The 22,822-nt window shown below is 39.4% G+C and overlaps 1 protein-coding gene across 3 annotated transcripts in view; it reads right to left on the bottom strand.

The window, feature by feature from the left end:
• ROR1 (receptor tyrosine kinase like orphan receptor 1) overlaps window positions 1–22,822 on the bottom strand; it is a 153,014-nt gene that overhangs the window by 96,747 nt on the left and 33,445 nt on the right. Inside the window, exon 1 of one of the 3 annotated variants that reach the window (XM_053392179.1) lies at window positions 10,481–10,505. The exons of the other annotated variants lie outside the window; for them this stretch is intronic. Within the exon in view, the coding sequence (XP_053248154.1) occupies window positions 10,481–10,490 (10 nt within the window). The 5' untranslated portion in view covers window positions 10,491–10,505. Of the gene's footprint in view, window positions 1–10,480; window positions 10,506–22,822 lie in introns of those variants that run through there. 3 annotated transcript variants of the gene reach the window in all.

Below are 22,822 nucleotides of genomic sequence, written 5' to 3' on the forward strand. Positions count from 1 at the left end.
GAAGCACAAGTAATTTTGCAATTTTTTTTCTTCCTTCACTGTAATATGTCAAAATACACAAGTACGAAAAAAAACTTCCTGCAAGCAAAATGCCAAAAAAAAAAGCAAGCAAAGAAGTGTAAAAACAAGTGCAGGCTGATTTGTGCATCCTCTTTCTCTAGTGTGTCTAACACCCAAAACCACTCTTAGTTGAGCAGTCACCTCTTTTCTCAACAAAAAGGTGAACATTCTGTCAGCATGGTTGTTTCTAAGACCCTTGAAGATATGTATTTGCAGTGCAGACAATAAATTAGGTCATTGTTTGAGAAAGCCCATTAAAATAAATGGTTTGCATTAAGAGTTAGACATCTTAAATGGTCTTGTATATTTAGCTTGTTCTTGCTCCTTTCATAACTCTTATCCAAACAGACCTGACAGCTAAAGTTGCAAGACTTCTGCAAACACTGAGAAGGTAGACCAAGTATGGAGGGTGATGACAGAATCAAAGATTGCTTGTGGCTACTGTAAGCACTTTTAATTCTTTTCAAATTTATAATAGGTGAATAATTAGATCAAAAATTTTCTGGATTGGCTCTGTACTCTTCCTTAAGAAAAAAAGATGAACGCTTAAGAACCCTTTCCTGCCCAGGGCTAGATTAAGCCATTGCGGGATTTCTTTGTTAATCCACATTCAGAGTCCCACACCTTTGCCTGTTAATCACACTATGCCCTGTGCCAAGAGCCATGCAAAACATGTTCATAATATATTTTTCTTGAGTGCTCAAATCACTTCATATAAATCATCACAGTACAGTTGCAACACTCCTGTGAAACAAGCCAGCAATTACAGTTTTCCATATTCAACATGGGAAGACTGTAAGATAGCAACTTGCCTACAAGAAGGAAGTCGATCCTTTATCAGATTGAAATCTGGGACTACCAAGTCCATCATTCATGCTTTTAACCACTAAGCCATAGCAATGATATAGCAGGACCCTACACTGTAGCCAACATGTTAGCCGTTCACTGTTTTATAATACAGTACACACACAAAGGCATGTAATACTCAGATCTGAAATTCACTATGCTGAATGGACCTTTTGACCATTTTGCACTTTAAACTGGGAATGCTCTAGGTAGTTATCATAGTTGAGAACTTGGCCACATTATTTATTTAAATGCATTTATAGTCCACGATTCACTGTGGACAGTTTACATACAGCTCAGTGCAACAATAAACCACGCAAGATGTAAACATATTATATCAACATGAGTTAGAAGGAGCAACAAAACTATGACAGGACAGATGTTCTGATGTTATCCTCCACCTGCCAAGGTCTGTGCAAAAGGTTTATCTTGTCCTGATGTCAAAATGTATAAGCCAAGCAAATAGCTGACCCAGCATGACAAACTCAAATGACTCTTAGTCACTTTCCCATTGCCTCTCCTATACAAAAGCTGAACTCCTATGAAATGATTAAGGAATTTATCACAGGGCTTGTCCAAGCAGCAGTTTCCCTTGCAGCTGGTCTCATGTTGCAGTGCTAAAAAGAAAAGAAAAAGCCAATTCTGGTTTAGCATTGCATTCCCTTCTTTCCATTTTAGTTCTGTACACAAATATTTACCATTTGATGTAGCACTGCTGGCTGTAGCATAGGACTAATTCTGCAAGTCCCCATGCGGACTACAGGTGTCAGGTGTGTTGACACTTTTAAAAAAACACACCATCCACCTGTGAAATAAGGATTTTAAACCCTTAAGTGCATCACTTTATACTTGTTTAAACTGAACACATTTGACACTTTACTGCCCATTCACCCTGTTTGAAGAGATCCCTCTGGAACAAATTTTTGTTTTAACCATCTTGAAGGATTTCTTGGCTAGCTCACGGCTCAACACTAACTTTTGATAATCAATGGATGTGATAAAAAGTACAGGTCTTAATAATGATCCTTGGGTAATTCCACTTTCTACATATCTCCATTAGAGGAACTGGTATCAGTTTCCATTATGTATGGCACCAGATCCCTATTTTATTTTACTTTACTAAGGACACCTATCAAGAGACTCTTTTTTTCCTAGATTGGGACATGCTGGTTTCAACCACATTACCAGGAACTGAACTACTCTTCTCTCCAAACATACAGCTGTCACTTGGCTCAACCAGTTATGAGACACTCTTGGTGGAACCCAACCTATCATCTGGGAATTGTCCAGTTTTATATTACTTATCTGTAAGCTATTTCAGGCTGCTTCCGACTCCTGATATTTGTGTGGGGAATTCATCACTCCTTCACATGTCTGGCAAAGTCTTTCAGTTAAAGGGGCACTTACACAAAAGAAGTTATCCAGAGAGAACAAGGCAGGGCAAGTTTCCTTGATCTCACCAGTACAGCACCGTTAACAAGGGACTCATAGTGAAAAATACTCACTGCACTTCCATCATTCCTTTTAAAAGCATTAGAAATGTCAAGCACGTTGAAGAGTGTAACATTTCAAGGCTGCCTAAAACTCTATTCCCTTTCCCTTCACACCTGCATGGTGATGAACATGTGGTATGTGTATCCAGACTGCCTGTGGGATTCAAAAACTGAACTGATTCTGCTCCAGTGGTTTAAAAATAGGCCTCTTGGGGTGGGCAGGGAGGTGGAAGACAGGTTATTACATTCCTTTTGGGCTATAGCTTTTCTTGTATGCATATATGTAAGAGTAAAATTGGTATTGGTAAACTTTAGGAAACATTTGGAAGACCACCTCCCCTTCATCTTTAGGTCAAGGGAGGGTTTGCAAGCTGTTATTGTACAGAAAGGCTGGGCTGGATGAATCCCTAGCCGGAATTAAGATTGCCGGAAGAAATATCAACTACCTCAGATATGCAGATGACACAACCTTGATGGCAGAAAGTGAGGAGGAATTAAATAACCTTTTAATGAGGGTGAAAGAGGAGAGTGCAAAATATGGTCTGAAGCTCAACATAAAAAAACCGAAGATCATGGCCACTGGGCCCATCACCTCCTGGCAAATAGAAGGGGAAGAATGGAGGCTGTGAGAGTTTTTTCTTTCTTGGGCTCCACGATCACTGCAGATGGACCATAAAGAAGGCTGATCGCCGAAGAATTGATGCTTTTGAATTATGGTGCCGGAGGAGACTCTTGAGAGTCCCATGGACTGCAAGAAGATAAAACCTCTCCATTCTTAAGGAAATCAGCCCTGAGTGCTCACTGGAAGAACAGATCGTGAAGCTGAGGCTCCAATACTCTGGCTACCTCATGAGAAGAGAAGACTCCCTGGAAAAGACCCTGATGTTGGGAAAGATGGAGGGCACAAGGAGAAGGGGACGACAGAGGACGAGATGGTTGGGTAGTGTTCTCGAAGCTACCAGCATGAGTTTGACCAAACTGCGGGAGGCAGTGGAAGACAGGAATGCCTGGCGTGCTCTTGTCCATGGGGTCACGAAGAGTCGGACACGACTAAACGACTAAACAACAACAAAGCTTCCATCCCCAACTTCTTACTGAGGAGGGTCCCACAGCGCAAGGATCCTAGATACAGAAGAGAGTGCCTAGCAAATTTGGGTACACTAGTTAATTTCACAATCTGTTCTGTTTCTAATTTGAATTGATTTGGCTTCACTTAGCCATTGAGTTTTTATAACAACCTTCTCTGCAAGAGCCTGTGATCAGCCATTACTACAGAAGAAAAGAAAACGAGGGGATAATGATGATGATAAATTATGACATGAAACTATCGTTTTAATATAAATGCATCTGGAAATTGCATCTTTTGCAATTTTTAAAAATATGGAATCAGCAAATCTGCATGTTATCAGTATTACTAATAATGCTTATATGGAAGCTTCTTATGGGTAATCATGCAATGCTACATATTCATTTATTATTAAAATATGGATCTTAGACATATTTTTGTTCCAATAAGCAAAACATTATGAGGAAATGTTGGGGAATGAAATGTGGCAAATCCGTTTTTTGAAAAAGAAATAGCATTTTTGGTACTCAAGTTATTACATTTGCAGTACATAAACTTTAATATATATATAATACAGTTATTACCACTGAAAAGAGGATGTCTCTGTGCCTGCCACTCTGATATGAAAATGTATAAGCTGAATGAGAAAATGGGATACAATCACCTTAGAATATGAATTTCAGTATCTGATCTGTGCATAGTAAAATTCCAAATATGTGTTTATATATAATTTGTCAACAGCAAGAACTGCAAATAAGGAAAAGAACTCCTAGACATGAGTTTGCAGTTGGGATTCTCAGTCATGCTTGCCTTCTGCGTTCCAGAATCTGGAAACTGCCAGTGCAGCAATATATTTAACATTGTCAGAATTTGTATTATATCTTCCTCCCAAGAATTTCAGAGGGGAAAATTAAATGCATTCTCCAGAAACTGAATAGAGGCGTTGTTTTTGGACATGAACACAAAATCTGGCCTGAAATTCCATTTAGGGTATTGTCAGCTTTTCAACATGCTTGAATTAAGATAGTATCCTGCATCTGACATCCTTCCTATGTGTGCTTACCACCCTGGGCTCCTTTGAAAGTAAGGACATCATCATCATCATCTGAGAGAAATCCAGTCCAAATCCAAAAAGCTGCTTAGGCTCACGTATACGGTTTGTGCCAACCTAGTGGAATTTTGAAGTTCCCCCCTTTTAAGAGCTGATCCCTTTTAACATAACTGCTTTTGAAATTTCCTTTCGCTTCAAAAGTAGGTTGGCGTGTGAATCATTCAAAAATGACAATCCCATATTTGTTAACAGAGTGAGCTTCAAGGTTCTTTGCAAAACCTTCACGAGTTCACAACAAGGCTTTCCATGACAAGGCTTCGCTATGAAGCATATGGTACCTTTAGACTAGAGTTGGAGCCCCTTCCAACTCCACGAGTCTATGATTATATCTGCTTCAGATGACTGCCTTATATCCCATTAGACTACTTCTCCAGCTAGTCTAATAATAACAGGATCAGGCCCTTCTCAGATTTCTCCCCACACCTCTCACCGACTTCTTCACATGCTCTGCTAGGTTTAGCGCCTCGTTCTTCCCTGCAGCTTTTCCAATTTTGGCTACTGCTGATTATTCTCAACTTGCTGTACCTATTATTTGTTCCAGCAATCAGTGTTTGAAGTCAGAAGGAAATTAGGTGTGGCAAGTGACAGGCAGATCCCACTGTGGGAGAAGGTAAGACAAACACAATCTCCACAGGTTTTTTTTCTTCTGAAATTCAAAGTTCACCCACCCAACTAACCATATCTAGTCCGCAAGCCTTGAAGGGGGGGGGGGCTGGCTTAATGTGGTCTCAAACACTCTGGGTCACTTGGTATTTCTCTGAGTTCCTCTGCAAGATTGGGAGAATAGGAGCCTAAACTTGGCAGCATCTTTTCATAGTTAAGGGGTGGTGCTTCTGCGACCCAAGAGAGAAGAATTTGCCTGCCTTCCACAGTTGCTTGTCTAAATATTCAAAACTCTGCAATAAATGCAACATGTAACAAAAATATACATTATTATCTTCATTTTTGTGTTAACAGCCTTAGTATTCATTGAAGTTCTATCCAAACAGCAAAGATTTGATTCAGGCCAAACGAGAGAAAAACTGAAGGGTGTTAATGTATTTATTTGAACCGTGAACCTGCCATCAAAGAGCTCTACTCTCATATACATATTTTGTCACCAGAATGTTTTAGGCACAAAAAATAAATGATGAAGCAGCTGTCTCATTTTTAAACATAATTAATACTTATGCTGCTCAACTCAAATAAAAATGCAACTTTCTGGAGCCACGTGATTATATGAAAAGTGCTGATTTAATTAAAACAGAGGCTAATTTCAAACCCACACAGTTACAAAGCAAAGCTGGAACATACAACACAAGCCTGCCCTGAAGGCTGAGAAGTAAATGGCAAATTACAAAGAGCTTTTTAAAAGCCACGTGACTTTAAAGCTGATCTCATTATTTTGGACAGCAGACAATTTTATATGCATTGTCAGTACCGAGGCTGATCACATCCTAGTTTTAGGCACTGAACATTAAGTTTATCACACAGTTGTTTTCAACACACCTTTTGTAAGCTGCCCTGGTATTTTCTCTCTGACAATTAGTGCTTAGCGTCAAAGGCCCGAAGGAAAAGTGACTGCTAGGCAAACCCCTACAATATTATAAGTATAGTCTATGATACCGCTGTATGTTTTGCTATGATAGGTCAAGCCATGGTTTACTGGGATGCGAATGCTCCTAGAGAACAGTTCACAGTTGGTTTGCTCCTCCCTCAGTCTATTTTACTCTCATACCATATGTGAGCTAACCGAAGATTTGGCTTAGTGTATGTCATCTGAAGCCAAGCTTGTGGTTAAGTTCTCTCCTCCTCAACCAAAAACTGTAGCCAGTGTTTATTTGTGAAGAGAGCACTATTGTATGCAGCTCCTGCTTGTGTTTCTCATAGCATCTGGCTGGCCACTGTGAAAAGAGAATGATAGACTTAATGGGAGTTTGGCTTGATCCAGCAGGGCTTTTCTCATGCTCTTGGCTAGAAAGCTTATACTTTCCAATTTACAAAGCATATGCTTTTCGGTATTCTTTTCTAAGCTCACCAAGTACCACTGCAGTCATTAATGAAGTTGTCCTAATATAGATACACTCAAAGGTGGAGGTAGCCTACATTGTATATGTACATTCTCCAAACAGCAATCAAAGAGAAGAGCTGTGTTAGAAGCTCAGATCAAAATAGGAGACTCGCTTGTTATTGGATGAAAGGAAAAGGAAGCAGCATCTGTCATCTTAAAGAATACAAAATAGGATCGGACCATTAGCGAAATAATTGGTGAAACGAACCTTTCAATTCACTAATCACAAATTCGTGACTTGTGAGCTGATGACATTACACTGAATAGTTTAATTCACTGCCTCTTGCAATGCATTTAGGATAATTCTTCAAGTAAATTATTCATTCATTTAGCTTATCCATTCAAAATACACTTGCCATCATTAAATCTCCCAATATATATCTCCTGCACTGAGGTTGATTTATAGATTGATTTATTAACTAAATACTTAAAATCAAGGCAAATAAGAAACTAAGTGAAACCTTTAAACTCAATTGTGATAGGAAAACGAAAGTTAAAGCATGTGATGCATATTTCAAGGATATAGAACGATAGTGAAATTTTAAGTTTAGAATATCCTTTGAAGTGAAAGGCATGTCTCTGACACATTAAATTAGGCAGGATGATTAAGAAATGCTTTAAAAATTGCGTCATGCCAACCTACCCTGACCTTTACTACAAACCCTCAGGTCTCCAATAAGAGCTGGGTGCTTTGTCAAAGCAATTTACCAGACATCTTATTAGCTGTGTCAGGGGGTCTCACTCTTTAATTTGTTGAAACTGTTTGTGAAGGAGTTCTGTGCAGCCTTTGAAGACAATGTATGCAGATGAACTTTCTAATTCGTTTCCCCTCTGAACTAGAGAGTCATCTGTTTTCTCAGAAACAATAGCTTTTGCCAACTGTCTCTTGTGGCACTCTCAGAAAAACACAGGTGTTCCCTCTGGTCTTCAAGGAAGAGGAAATACCATAGTGATTAAAATTTGGGACGCACTAACCAAGGGAGACTTGAGCTTCTTCCCCCACTTTCCCATCACCTAAATAAATGAGTAGATATGTGACATGTAGCCTGCAACAGGCTTATTCTCAGCGTTCAAACACATAATTGGATAACCCCAGGTGGAAGCCAGAAAGATTATACCAAGGAGGCCAAGAAGGAAAGCTGTTCTATTCCACAGCAGCATATGCAGCAGCCTATAAAAATCATAGCCAACATGCTTCATATCCACATTCTAGTTTTTTTCCTACAGGACTCTATTGCTTAATAGCATTTAAAATGAAATGAAAAGCGGAGCCAAGAACACAAGGTGTAAGAGCCTAAGAGTTTTGCCACTGGCTTCCCTGGAATCAGAATTTTAGCCCTAGTTTTTATGCAGTTGCTTTTTTCTATTTTGATGAGCAGCACAGTTTTTTTGCACACATACACTTACGTGTATTCCAGCATTGCCTCATTTCTTTCCATCTAGGCTGAAACACACCCTTGAGCATGTAACAGTGAACACACCCATGGCTCGTAAAAACACTTTCCAACTCTCCTCCCCAACTCCTTTAACTATGAATCATCTGTGCCGTTTACTACCAGGATCTACTAATGGAATTTTGCCTTCATGAATTCCTCTCCTGGATCTAGAAATCACTGTGACTTAGTACTTTGAGCCTCACTGTCCCCAGTGAATGCTACCTACAGCCAATGACTCATTATCAGGCTCTCAGTAAGTCTGTTAACTTGAGAATCACTGCTGCAGAGCTTGTGTCTTCAGAACTTCAGATATTCCTTGTCAGGATCAATCAATCAAAAGAAATGCAAAGTCATTTGTGCTAAATCTCTGTGGCTCTCACAGATCTTAAGAGGATGTTAAAATTTCATAGTGGTGAAATGTGTCCACCAGATGTCATCATCAGAAAATGAATCCATGAGCAATATCTACAGTACAAGATCCAGTCTGGACACGTGTAAGTGGTTTCTCATGCTTCCAGTACAACATATAAAGTGAGGACCCCTAATCTTGTTTCAGTGGGATGCACCTGTTGGCTTCACACTTGGCCTCCATGCATGTGCATGGATGGGCTCTCCAAGAATTAGCAAGTGGTTGTGCAAGGTGCTGCGTAAGTAGCCAATGCATGTGCAGTGATATATGCATAGAAGCCTCTTTCACATTGTGGATTATTGGCTCAGAGTCTGGGAACACAGTTAGCAAATGTCGCCTTGATCCCCACCCCCCATATTCAGTGTATGTATTGAGGGAATTAGGAAGAGGCTTATGGCTGTCACTCAAATACACAAACTTAGCAGAATTATGTTATTTATCAGTCTGGAATCCTTGCATCTTGTAAACATCTGAATTGACTAGCCCACACTGCCAAAGAACCCAACTCCTTTTGAGCAGACTAAACACCTGAGTTCTCTTTTATTTTCAAATAAATGCCCAAGTAACCATGTTTAAGCAACACTATCCTCCATCAGCTGTTTTAAAGTACTGCCAAAAACTCTTGTTTGGAATCAAGGTTTTCGCCCTGGGCCCTTCCCAAATACCATAAAGTCTAAACTTCATCTTAGTGAACACTGTCATTCTGTTTCTCAAGGTTTCAGATGGGATTACAGTGTAAAAAACTCACATCTGTATGGTGGTTTTGAAAAAGGTCAGATGCGCATCCAACCTCAATACCTACACATGCCACCTTGGTCTTTCATGAGCCCCATCTATTCACAGCCAGAAATTACAGAGCCCATCGGCATGATATAATGAAGGTACTCCATACAAGAACAGAACTGATCTTTCCAGTGTTCCAGTCACTTCTTGCCTTTCCCATTCAGTGTTGGAGAACTCAGATTTTATTTTTCTGTTCTGCATGCCATCCATGTTTAGAAATAGTGTAAATAATTAAGTTATAACAGTGAGCCACCATAGCAATTAGAAAGGAGCAAGTCACAGTCCTATCTCAAAACAGGACTGAAGGAATACATGCCATTACCTGTTTCTTTGCCCTTTGATAAACCACATGAAGGGTAAAGCAAGTTAACAAATGCAGTTCACCAAGCCAGGGTTTGTGCAAGTGCATATTTCCATACTTTGTCTTCTATGAAAGAGAACGTTTCCACATGCCTGCCCACTGATACACAGACAGCAATGTCAAATACAGTATTTTTCAGTGAAAACTGCATCCCCAAAAAAAGTCAGAGACCAAGCTGTGCACTGGGCCTATCAATGTTTCCTTTATGTGAGAGCCAAGTTAACATTCTTTGATAACAGTTCCATCTCTCAAGAAGTATAAATCACTATCTTATTAAAACCATTTGAAATAAGGAAAGCATTTTGGGAGCCGAGCATTTATAGAATGTTAAGTGTCCTGCAACTGTTGATGGGATTCAAATGCCTCTCTTTTACTGTCTTTAATTCAGAACTACTACATGAAGCCTATCCAGCCTTAAACCAATTTGTTACTCGCATAAACATATTGAAGCAACTGCTGCATCTCACTTCAAAAAAGCCCCCTGCAACTCTTTAAAGCTATCTGAAAAAGGAATTGTTCAAACACCCTTGCCTAGACTTTCCAGTTGTCAGCATTTTACCTGGGCATTTTAGGTCAGCCCACTTTCATGGTCCTAAGAGTTTATTAGAATCTCAGTCTGCAAATACAGTACATAACAATGCTAAACACAGGGTCGAGAAAGGTTACCGACCCTATGAATATGTTAAATTCTGCTTCTTGACAGGTCATTTTTGTATGGGCAGTAACAAAAAAACCCCCAATGCTTCCCCCCACCCACCCCCAGTTCCACAAGGCAAAAAAGAAATCCACGACATCTAAAGACAGACAAAATGCCGCATCACTGTAAGACACTTGCAATTAAAGCTTTATGATGTAGAAAATATACCTGCCAGCATTTGTGTAGGCAGACACCTGCTATTCTCTGCCAGCACATCTTGCTTTCATTTCTCAGCTGCACAGCTCTGGAAGGCGGCAAGCTGAGTGTTCAGTTCCCCATCCGACCTTCTAATTAACAGGCACCAACAGCTAATCTCTACTTGCAATCACTGTATTTGCGTTCACAGTGAAAGTTGCACCACAACTCCCTCAGGAGATCACTGGTTTCAACCCTTTCAGAAGCTGTAAACTCCACAAGGGCACCCCAGATTTAAGAATAGGGAGCTCCTGCAAAAAAAAATTAAAAAATGGACATGTGAACATAATTGTTTGTACCAAACAGGGAATAACGAAGCACCTTAGGCAGCAGCCACCTCAGTTTTTCTCTAGGCATGAAGCATTCATACACTGTAGACCTGGGAAATCTGGGCTGAAGTCCCAGCTCAGCCTTGAACTCACTGGGTGGCCTTTGCTAAGGCATTAAATCACAGGCTCTGAGTCTAAAACTAGAATAATAAATGATCAAGGTGTGGTTGTATAAATAAACATGATAAAAGATTACAAGGCACTAGTATGCTGATCAATAAAATTCTCTTGGAAGTTTGTGTTTATGATAACGCCACTGTGCACTGGCTCATTCGAGGTGAGCAAAACATGCTGAGGCACTTCACTCTGCCTAGGGTTTAGCTGTGAGTGATCTGTGCAGATCTGTGTGCAATATTTGTGCCCTGTCCCAATTAATGCTCCACTTGCAGGTTGTACGGCATGAAAGTCAGCACTTCATGTTAACTAGCACTTTCTATACGGTATCATGCGTTTTTTACGGTCAACCTCATCATTGCCATTGCTCCAACATTTCACATTCATCGCCCCTATGTTAAAATATTCTTATGAATTGTGAGGGGCAGACTCCCCCTCCCATAACCTCTACATTCAGTGAAGGGTTAGAAGTGAGCAAACCCATAAATTCAAGAATTTAGCAAGGCCTGGAAATATTACCAGCTAGCTTTTTCATGAGGCCAGCCTGGCAACAGCTCACTAGGGCTGGGTCATTGAAGAAACAGAAGGTTGATAACGGCCTGGTTTGTTTGATAATGGTAAGCCATTGCAAAGCATGTCACCACCATGCCTCATTCCAAAGGAACACAAACCTTGGTTAAGTGCCGAGACCCCTGTAATCTTGCTATCACTAGGCAAAATTTGGGGTGGCTTGCAACAATATGTTTGAATATGCAAGTTTCTGCCCTGGTAGACACTTAATGTTGCTTTTGCGGGGTTGGAGGCTAGATAATGTTTTTTTGATATTGAGTAGCAACAGTAGCTCCAACTGCTGTATAGGAGAGAGTCCTTAAAAATACTTCAAGTAAACAAACATAGGATTGTGCTGGAACAAGAGGACAGAGTTCTGGTGACCACAGATTTCGGCTTCACTACTACTGTGATGAGCCACTGGTTATGTGTGAGCACAATTACCACTTATCTTAATTTAGTTCCCCATATTCCTGCAAAAGGCATGTATATTGCTGAATAGGTTTTTATACATGTTGCCCATTATAAGTGCCAGCATGTTGAAAGCCATGTCAGGTTAACACAGAGGCCCCATCTGCACTACAGTTGTACCTTGGATCCCGAACGCCTTGGTATTCGGACATTTTGGCTCCCAAATGCTGCAAAACACAGAAGTGGGTGTTCCAGTTTGCAGACGTTCTTTGGAACCCGAATATCCGATGGGGCTTCCGTGGCTTCTGATTGGCTGCAGGAGCTTCCTGCAGGCTATACGACCATATAGGGAAATTTATTAATGTTTGATGTTTTATTATGCTTTACATCTGTTGGACGCCACCCAGAGTGGGGGAACACATATGTTATTGTTATTGTTATTCAGTTCCCAGAGTTCCCTGGAAAGAGGGATGGGTTATAAAACTATCCAGAAATAGGAGGAATGAGAAATTTCTAGTGTAGATGGGACCAGAGTGGCTAAAGAGACTTGAATGAAAACAAAGCTATCTGGTCTCCTTTTTCTCTGATATTCTTGTGGCAAAGAGGTTAGTAGTTTTGCAACAGAACTTCTGCAACTGGTACTTGCTGGTTTGACTTCATCAAAGTCAATGAAGGACAATCAATGAGGAGAAAGACCGCCCCAGTCTTCAAGGAAACCACGTAGAAGCTGAAACAATATTCATGCAAAGATCTGACTACAAGGGGATCAAATGCTAATACAAATTGTTACTCCTGTTACCTCTGCCTGCAAGGAGGAATCTGATCTCTTATCAGCAAATTGGACTAAGTTACACATTCTGTCTAGACCTAAGTGACATGTGGGTGCAAAACAAAATACAAAAAAAGGATTTGAAACGTACACCTTGTGGCTGCAGTGCTGTCAACTTTTCTCTTCCTATTGTTTAACTATTTCCTTATGCAAGTGATAACAAGATACTGGCTTATTATTCAAAGCTTGCACCTTTACATAATTTAACATAATTGTTCACAACACTTATTTGGCTACTTGTATCTACATGATGTTTATGGCATGTGCTTTCCATCTTTTCATCCAAGGTCATTTTAATCTGTTTTAGTATTTTAACTTTTGTACTTTTAAAGTAGGGGGTTGTAACTTCTTCTTGAATGTAGTGTTTTATATTTTGTAAACTGCTTTGAGGGTTGTTGGGTTTTTTTACCATCAAGCGGTATATAAATTTTATGAAATTAATAAATACAAAAATAAAACTAATATCTACTTTAAGGTGTATTGTTGCGTCTCTGATTTATGGTCATATTTTTGTAAATATCTATCCAATTTGGACATTCCCTGTATCCAATTATAAAAAATGAGTTGGTTAACAAATATGCCATGTGCTTGAAATAGTTGTGTGTGATTGTTACCATGTTTTGTAATTTCTGGCTTTCTTCTCACTAGACCCCTCTCAACATTCAGCAATGGGTGCAAGCTTCACATTCCCATTGTACTGAAAGACAGGTGTAAAATTGAATGTGCACCCACACCATAAAATATGAAAGGGGTTTTCACATTGCTTGATTAAAGTACCGACGTGCAAACTAAACCTACAAAGGCTACAGCTATCAATACAGAATAAAGGAAAAACATTTCAGGTGCTCTTTTATTAAGAGGCTTGAAGAAAAATAAATCATTTCATGCATCCAAACACAGTCAGAATCCACATTCTGGAAAACTTGTTATTCTAGTAAACAACTTTTTCTCTTATGCAATATTTTGTGCCTATAAGGCACAATGGGTACATTTCAACTAGGTAAGCAATCTACAGCTTCTAGGTTACCTGGAGGTTCTTTGGAACTTAATTAGAATCCCAAGAAACTTCCCATGCTATTTGTATTCTTGGGGTTTGTGTGTAGTTTTTTCCAGGGGGGTGAGGGTTGTTTCCATGTGTTCCCAGTGTGTATTTGCTAAAAATGCATCATATGAAACAAATTTTAGATTTTCTATTTGACAGATGGGAAACATGGGCCTTGGCCATGCATGGCAATCCTTTAATAAAATTATATGGCACGTAGTATGCCTTTCCATCTTATAGTATTTTATTGTTATAGTGGTGTTTTAGCGACTGTTTTTTTTTTCCCCCCTACGGCACAAGCTGTCACTTATGTGTTGTTTTTACCTGTATGGGCCTATGGCCGTAATAAATGAAATGAAATGAAAATTATATGGCATTGCAAGCAACAACTGAACAACAACAACAAAAAGTTAAATGTGAGTTTGCCTTTAATGGTGGCAAATGATTAAAAAAAAAAAGAACTTGACAGTTTTAAATCATTTGGGTCTGACAGGTTGTGCTTAGACACACAGGTGTTCCGCACTAGGCTGACCTTACTCTCAGGGTACATATGTGCCATTAATCATTGAGCATCTTGTAAAATCAATTACAAGGACAAGACATTGTGGATCTGCTCTTACAAGAGAAAGAAAGAAAAGAACTCTACACCTGCGCTGCTGAGAGCAGAATCAAACACACAATGATGACATTCTTCTACCTTCCATTCATCCTTCTGATTTATTCTTGTCATTGAAGAAAATTCCCCCATTGTTTCATATTAAAGAACAATGGTGGAAACCAATAGCTTGCAGAACCCCAAGTCTCATTCAAATTCTCCTGCATTTGAGGCACTAGTTTCAATGAGCACTGCATAACACAAACAAACAAAACCCACAATATGAAATGAATGTCCAAATAAAAATCACGTGCCGAGGCCCAGGTTACTAAAAATGAAAGTATTGTTGTAATGAAGCAAGTTCAGAAAGCATCTTCAATTGGATTTGCTATTACAAAGGTATTGCTGTGCAATAAATATTTAATATTAACTTTCTGGATCAGTCTAGGCTGAACCAAACAGTGAACATGGAATATTTATGACTAGTCAGACCGCTGGCTCTTATGCACCTCTTAACTGACATGGGAAAGGCCTTTCTGGTCGTGACCCACATTCCATCTATGAAGAAACATGGTTGGACAATGGCCTTGGTTGGGCTAGGTTATAAATAAATTACTGAGATTGCAAAACAGTTACATTGGTCACATCTTTTAAAACACAATAAAAAGAAAGTATTTAAACTACCTGGGCATACTTCTTGATTAGGAAAGGTCAAGCCAGTTAACAAACAAACAGGTTTAATGTTATACATGGGTAGTGCTGAGGGGTGTTTTCTTAATTTTGAGTCCCCCAAAATAGGGGGTTTCTTATACATGGGAGCATCTTATACAAAATAGGGGGCATCTTCAAAAAGAGAGGGGCTGGAAACTAGCGTGTTGATATACTGATATCAAGAGGATACATATCAGTATACAGAAGCAGCTAAGTTACTATACTGCTTCCTATTTTGCCTATTTCATTCATAGGCAAGTGAAATATGGGGGGGGGGGGGGATGACACAGCCCTGCAATGTCAGCAGGTCTGCCCCAATAGAAAGTGACCTGAGAAAGCGCTCTCGGTGTACATATGCATGCAGGAAGCGCTTGAGAAGTGCATTCTTGTCACAAAAAGGATTATAACCACTCCAGCAGAATATGGGCTGTGGACGACATGGCAATGATATCATTTGTACAGGGTTCCAAAAAGGTGGCTCCATTCTGCACTGAATGCTCTTCATCATACAGTGTGTACATGTGCCCTTAATCTGCCTCTGGTTCCTCCTAACAACAACAACAACAACAACACAACAATAATAATACAAAGTAGAAGTCACAAATAGAGCTATTTGCCAGGAACTGATATGTTTTGCTTTAAAACAGTTGAAAACTTTTAAAGGGCCTCTTAAAACATGAAATGCCAGAATACCTTGATTTTCAGTTTTATCAGTGCTAAGCTGCGCCATCCAAATGTTTGTTTCTTTTTTAAAAAAGTTTGGCGGGAAAGAGGAAAATGATAGATAGCTAAGAAAATTATGCAAATAACTTACAAATGGAAAAGCAACAAAGAAATGTTGCTCCCAAGAGGCATGCCATTGAAACCTGGAAACTTGATTCAAGAGAGGATGACAAAACCACTTCTATGCATTGGCTTAAAATACTCTATACTTGTTTGGGGAAAGTCTTCTAGGGATTCCATCTACCCTAATGAACAAGAGATCTGGAAAAGCAGGCTGGATTTTCATTTATTCACACACTTGCTTTAGAGTTGTTATCCTTTGCATACAATCACGTTAGCCCAGAATGTGCAATATATAAATATAAATATAAAGATATATAAATAAGGATTCTCTTCACTAAATATTTTAGTTTAAAAATTCATGGGGGGGGGCAGCAATTTCATAATAATAAACAAGAATGGAATGTATTTTATGTTAATATAGGCACTTGAGACATTTACACCACACACTGCAAAATAGTCACAGCATATTCATAAATGTCAGGGACTGACAGAGCTCCGAAGAGTGTGTGGTAGAGGCTGGGGACCAGGAGAGTGACCCAGGAGAAGGGACAAGTAATTTATGGAGTGTGATGCCACTCAAAAAGCAGGAGTCAGGGGCAGGAGGGAGAGTCAAGGCAGGAGGAAAATACACAGGATGTGGTAGAGGGAGAAGGGATGGGTCATGTGAGGAACGGGCCAGTATATCCCCCACTTTCCCTGCCCCACTGTCTCCTAGAACCAGGAGCGGCTTGAAAAGGGAAGAGCAGTGACAACTTCCATACAGGAGAAGTCTCAGGGTGTAAGCAGGCAACTCTACGAGGGTATATAAGCCAAAAGAGGACAAGGGCCCTCTGTTGCTGCAACAGCTCCATACGGCTAAGACCTGTGGACCGCTGCCTAGAGGCTAAAAGCGTGTGTGTATCTGGAGCACCGTGGAACCTGCTGAAGTGTTTTTCTTGCTGATAAAGTGTAAACTAACAGATGTGTGATTTTTCCTTATCAGGGATGGGCCATGATATATGATATTCCATGATATGGAATACAAACATAAACCAAGTAGCAACCTGCTTAGCATAACCATTAATGATTTTGAAAGTTCATCTGATGTAAGATGTAAAATTTGATGTAAATAATTTTGCCGCAACAGAAGTTAATTAACTTACATTTACAGAAATGTTGCTTGCAAACTCAGTTCCACCAAACTGAGATACTTTGAAGTAAAGTGACTGATTTGACTCCAACTTTAAAATGCCTATTGAATAAAACAGAGAAAGGCGGGAAGAAATTCAAACAAAGCCCAGCAAACCAATCTAAGTGATTGCTTTGTTGTCCTGTGAGAAACATTGACTTAGTTTGAACAATGTGAACACACCCCATTTTCATGTGGCCTTCTTTCCATCCATTTCAGCATGCTGCAATAAGCCAGGAAGTAGTCAATCAACCATAGTTTGCCATTTTGACCTAGCGATTATGGTAACCAGGTTTGGAACAAGCCAGTTTCCTGGTTGGATGGAATAGGAAACTATGGTAACTGCTGGGTTTAATTAAGTCATTATTAGAAAGGAGGGAGGGAAGTGCTACATGTGTAAGCAGAAGGCTCATACATATATTGGTTTATAAAGTTGAGATATGATTTCCCAAATGCAAGTCCTGTTGACTCAAACTAAGTGACAGGCTGCCACAATGGGAAAAAGTATGAATTTTTGCCCATCTTTCTGGCTTTCAAGTATGAGAATTTGGGATATCAGAAATTAACCCTTAGTGACATTTAATGGTTGCTTTAAAACAACAGCAACAACAACTCCAGCAGGATTTTCTAACAGACTGCAAACTCCAGTTGAGTTAATACAGATACTGATGTAATGCATAACAGGATTTAAGAACAGCTAGAAAAATGAAGCTGGGCGGAAGAGGGAGGCAGATTGAATAAATACATGATACCATAGTCTACTCTTAATCTCTTACGACATCCCAGTGTTAAATTAGCACTGATCCTAATAGCCTTCCTGCTATTATCATAAATTATAGTAAGGATAACAAGTCTTTTACTGGACCAGTCCAGCTTCTTGTGAGACTATGCCATAAACAGCCAAGTCTGCTTTGCCTTTGCCTTTTCTTTTTGTTGTAGTCAAATTCATCAGCTCAAACAATTAAAACTGCACTATGTTTGTTTTTACTGCAACATAATCAGAGCATCCTTTTGTTTTTTCAGGACACTGTCTAAAAAGGGAGAAAAGTTTTTAAGAGCAGCAAGGTATTGTTGTGTGTGCACTATACATAGAAAGCTGTGACCCTTAAAGTATGAAACTATGCAAACAGTTGACTTAGAGTATTTCCATCATAAACATTTTGACAGCAGGAATTTTTAGGAAAGATAGCCCTGGAACAGCATACTCTATGATTATACAAAAGGAAATTAGAACTTGTGTGTGCTTGGTTATAAGAAGAGCACGAAATAGTCACTAAAGTAAACCTTTCATCCAGTAACAGTGTATAATAGACTCTACCTGGCATGTGACTAGTAGTGAAAAACAATTCATTATTCAAATATAAATTGTAATAAATAATTTCAGCTTGTTCCCAGCCCTAACCGTGGATCACACGCCCACCTTAAAAACAAAATGAAACACTCCTGTAAAGGAAATTAAGTTGTGAACCACCTAGTCCAATGAGAATAAACACAATTGAAGGTGTGAGGATTGGACTGATGGCCCTACTACTGCTGTGTCAAACCTGGGTTACTCCATGACTGATGTACACACACTGAATAAGGACACCTAAAGAGAAACCTCTACGCCATGCCCTAACAAAAATACCTTCACTGAAGACCTTCCTCTTACACCACATTGTGACCCTGGGCTTCCAAGGTCAGCAAGAAGCATGACAATAAAGCCTTCATTGACTTTCAAACCAACACAAGTTGTCTGAGGCCAAACTAGACATGACACAATCCAAGCAATTTGGGTTGCTGTGTATTTGAATGGATTGTGATTGTTGGTAGGAGGGTAGGGGAACATTGACCCACCTACCAAAGTAATCCCATTCTTGATAGAGGGAGCCTTCATCCTCATGCAAATAGCTGCCAAAAGCACGTCAATCCAAATATTCAGTACGTAGGTTTGGCAGGAGCATAACACCTGAGATCTGGGACACAATTCTCCATACTGCTCCCATCTTGAAGAATGAGGGGGCTTCAGACATATCATGGATTACCAGAAACTAACAGTAGGTATTAAAACAATGCTTCGCAGCTGGTTAAGAGAAATTCACTTCAAAAAAGTCAGTGATTGAAAGAGGCCCACAAATAAAGACAGAATATTTCTGATAGATTCCATAAGCAAGAGCTGCAAATTAATACTTGACACAATTTTGTGACATTTGCAGAAGGAACATATAGAATATGGTCCAAATCCAATATCCAGCATTTATCCTGGCTTCCTTCTATTTAAGATGGAAGTATAACCAGCTAGGACCTGAGAACACTTTTTATAGCTTCTTGGTTCAGTGCTTGAAGTAGTGAGGACAGTTTAAATGTTTAGTGCGGACATAAAACTAAAACAATATCTCTGTGCAATTATTTCAAGTGTTTTGTATTACTTACTTTAAAAAGAAAGAAAATCAGTTAACTTTCAGAAAGTAAACAATGCAAAACTCCTTCAAATAACTCATTAAAGCATTGTTCCAGAGTTTTAAACATCATTCCAGAACTCTGTTTTAGAAACCCTTTTATTTCTTGGTTCCCCCCCCCCAGCAACCCAATTTTCATGCCTGCAAATGGCATCAGTTGATGAAAAGCATTTGTTCCTTTTCAGTCCTAAGTAAAACCAGCCATGTTAAAACAGGTCAGGTAAAACACATACAGCTATTTGATGAGAAAGAAAAATGTTTTACTGTGCTAAGTTAGAGTGACAAGAGAAAATGTCTACCAGCTTGAGGCTACACTTCCTTTTAATAAAGCGTTCTGTATTTATTTAATTAAATAGACAGGAGGTTCCTTCATGGCACCTTACAAACTCATCTGAAAGGAAAGCAGTAATGATTTGAACTAAACTGTGTAGATGTTTTAGGTACTTTGAAAAGTTCGGGTTTTTGGAAGCCACAGTCTCATCTCGCAATCCATTATTTTTACATATTTTTAGTTCTTCAGTCACTCCAAGCAGGAAATCTAAGAGACTCTGAATAGTGCTTTTTGTTCCATATAGTAAGAATTTCAGCAATCTGCCCGCCTACTCAAGTATAGTTAGAAATTTAGTCCAGACGTGAAGAATTTCTCTGTCAGATCTTGTAAATGCCAGCAATTTAACATTTGAGGGCACTGAGAAAACATCTGTGGAGCTCTGAAGCAGACTAGGTTGGTAACTTCCCAGTTTTTATTTGTAACATGAGGGCGCTGAGGAGACATCAGTGTAGTCCTGCAGCACACAGGGTTGCTAACTTCCCCATTCCTGTGGGGGCACTGAGACCATCAGTAGAACCCTATAGCCCCCTAGGGACTTGTGACAAGGTTGTTAACTTCCCATTCCTTTTTCCCTACAGTAAAGTAAGAAAGAGGTCGCTTAGAGAATAAAAAGCACATGTCCTTTAAAGCAAGACCTTAAATTGCCATGTCATATCATGAACCTCCAGCCCATTTCACATTTGAATATGAGAGCATTCAGAGCAGCTTGAAACAATATTTTCTTTTCTTTTTTTCTTGAAACCTGATCATAGACTGAGCCAATTACTATTTCTTCTATATGATCTCGCACTGGGAGGGAGGGAAGGTCGTATATTTTGAAAGCATTACTGAAAGGAACTCTTACTCTCATCTCTATTAATACACGTTAAAAAAATGATGAGTTGTTCATCATTTTTTTAATTAATGGGAAAAGCAACAGACCAAGGCAGCAAGTGATTTATTCTCTTACTGTGTGTTTCCCAACACACAGCATTCTGGGACCTGAGAGTACTTTGCAAGTGAGAAAGGGCCACGAGGCCTTTATTACACATGGCTTCAATGTAATGCGTAGTGTGCCCCTCATTGTACAAAGACCTGATATCAGGTTCTTAATGAAGATCACTTCTTCTCTGTGGACACAGTCGAAACAAATACAAAATAATACCACCATGTTATCACAGCTGGTCATACAAGTTACTCATCCCTCAATTTATTATGTGACTTCATCATTCTTCATGGAAAGAATCCTCAGGAGTCACCGACTGAAGTTGTGCATGTTTCTTATTTCATAAATTGTTCCATCTCAACCTATTCATCAAAGTAGGTAGTAACCATATATGAACCGAATCCCAATATAAAACAATTACAGGTTATTGAAATAAGCCTTACTTATCTCTGGCAATTAAAGCCTATCAAAGTCTCCAAAAAGTGTTCAGACAGATTTTGGAAAACATTCAGAGAAAGAGTAAAAACATAAGAAGATTCTTGTTGGATCAGGCCAAAGGCCCATTTACTGTGCTCAAGAGAAGTCTTGCATTTCCTGGCAACTGGTATTCAGAAGCATACAACCTACAATAGTGGAGGCAGAGCGTAGCCATTTGATAGCCCTGTGCTTCATCATTATCATAGAGCAAGGAAGCTACCACTTGTTGTTGTCTACCTTATCATACGGATATTATACATGGGACAGGCAATGACTGAGAACAGAAACTGTGGAGCCAGGTAAATGAGCTGTGCCATTTAGGAGTCTGCAAATCAAAACAAATATCTTGAATTGTACCTAGAACATAACAGGAAGGCCAGTGCACTCACTAGAGCACTTACATAGTACTCCCTCCCAGATATCCACCAGGAGCAACACTGTGATATTCTGCACTATCACTAAATCACACTAAGGCAGCATAGTCTTAAGAGGAGCCCTACTGGATCACGCCAGAGGCCCAACTCATCAAGCATCATGTTATCCACAGTAGACAGCCTATAGGAAGTCACAAGAAGGACATGAGGACGACTACCTTTTCCTGGGAGGCTGCAAAGCAGGCTGGGCAGTCTCACAGGCCAGTTAGAGGGTTCCATTTGGCCACTGAGCCTTAGGTTTCCCCACCCCTGGCTTATAACAAGGGAAACATCACAGCAATAATCTGAGGGCACATATGTATGACAGCATATATAATGCAGCCCTTAAGAAGTCCATGTTGGCTGTGGCTGGAAGGTTGCAGGTTAGCCACCTCAATATATAACATTCAGTGAACTGCTCAGGCATGCCTTCTTCTACCATGAATTAGGGAGCAAAGCACGGAAATTATTATGCAGCTCTGAAGACCAACACGGACATATGGTAATACTTAGAAATTGCTCTCATGCAAGGCAGTAGAAAAGACTGAAGTAAAAGGATGGTATTGCACTTTTTATTTTAAAAAAGCAATGTCTCTCACAACTATTTTGTGCTTGGTTCAATCCATGTGTGGCAAATTTAGTAGGCTGTAACACACTAGTGAGTGTGCCAACATATACACAGATTGCGACTTCTTTGAAAAAAAAAAGCGTTTTAAATCAAAACATAACTACTTACCAACTAACCATCTCATCATGTATATCCATTACTACAATCAACTTTTTTTACAATAGAGATGTTTCCTTTCAAAGCTGAAAGTACTTGCATGTGCAATCGGTATTTGTAATGGCCATACACAATCAGTGTTTGTTACAACACTACTGTGTTGGATACACATACACACACTAAGATGGCCTTTTCCCATTTGGGAAAAGTTGAAACTGCAAAAACCTATTTATGATGTGGGAAGAAATCTATTCTTAATTTGTATGACAGTTATACTGAATAATTAATTCCCAGAGGAGAATTTAATATGGTTGTGAATGTAAAGGAATTCAAGTTCTCATAATCTCAGAACACATCCAAGCATCAAGGAAGAAGACTGCCCACATAAATTACAGCTCTTCTAAAGCACAAAAAAGTACAACAGCAATCCTAAGATTCCATCGTACAACGGGAGGAAATTTCATTCCTGCTAC

The sequence above is a fragment of the Podarcis raffonei genome, chromosome 6, assembly GCF_027172205.1.
Source record: "Podarcis raffonei isolate rPodRaf1 chromosome 6, rPodRaf1.pri, whole genome shotgun sequence".
NCBI classification, from domain to species: domain Eukaryota; kingdom Metazoa; phylum Chordata; class Lepidosauria; order Squamata; family Lacertidae; genus Podarcis; species Podarcis raffonei.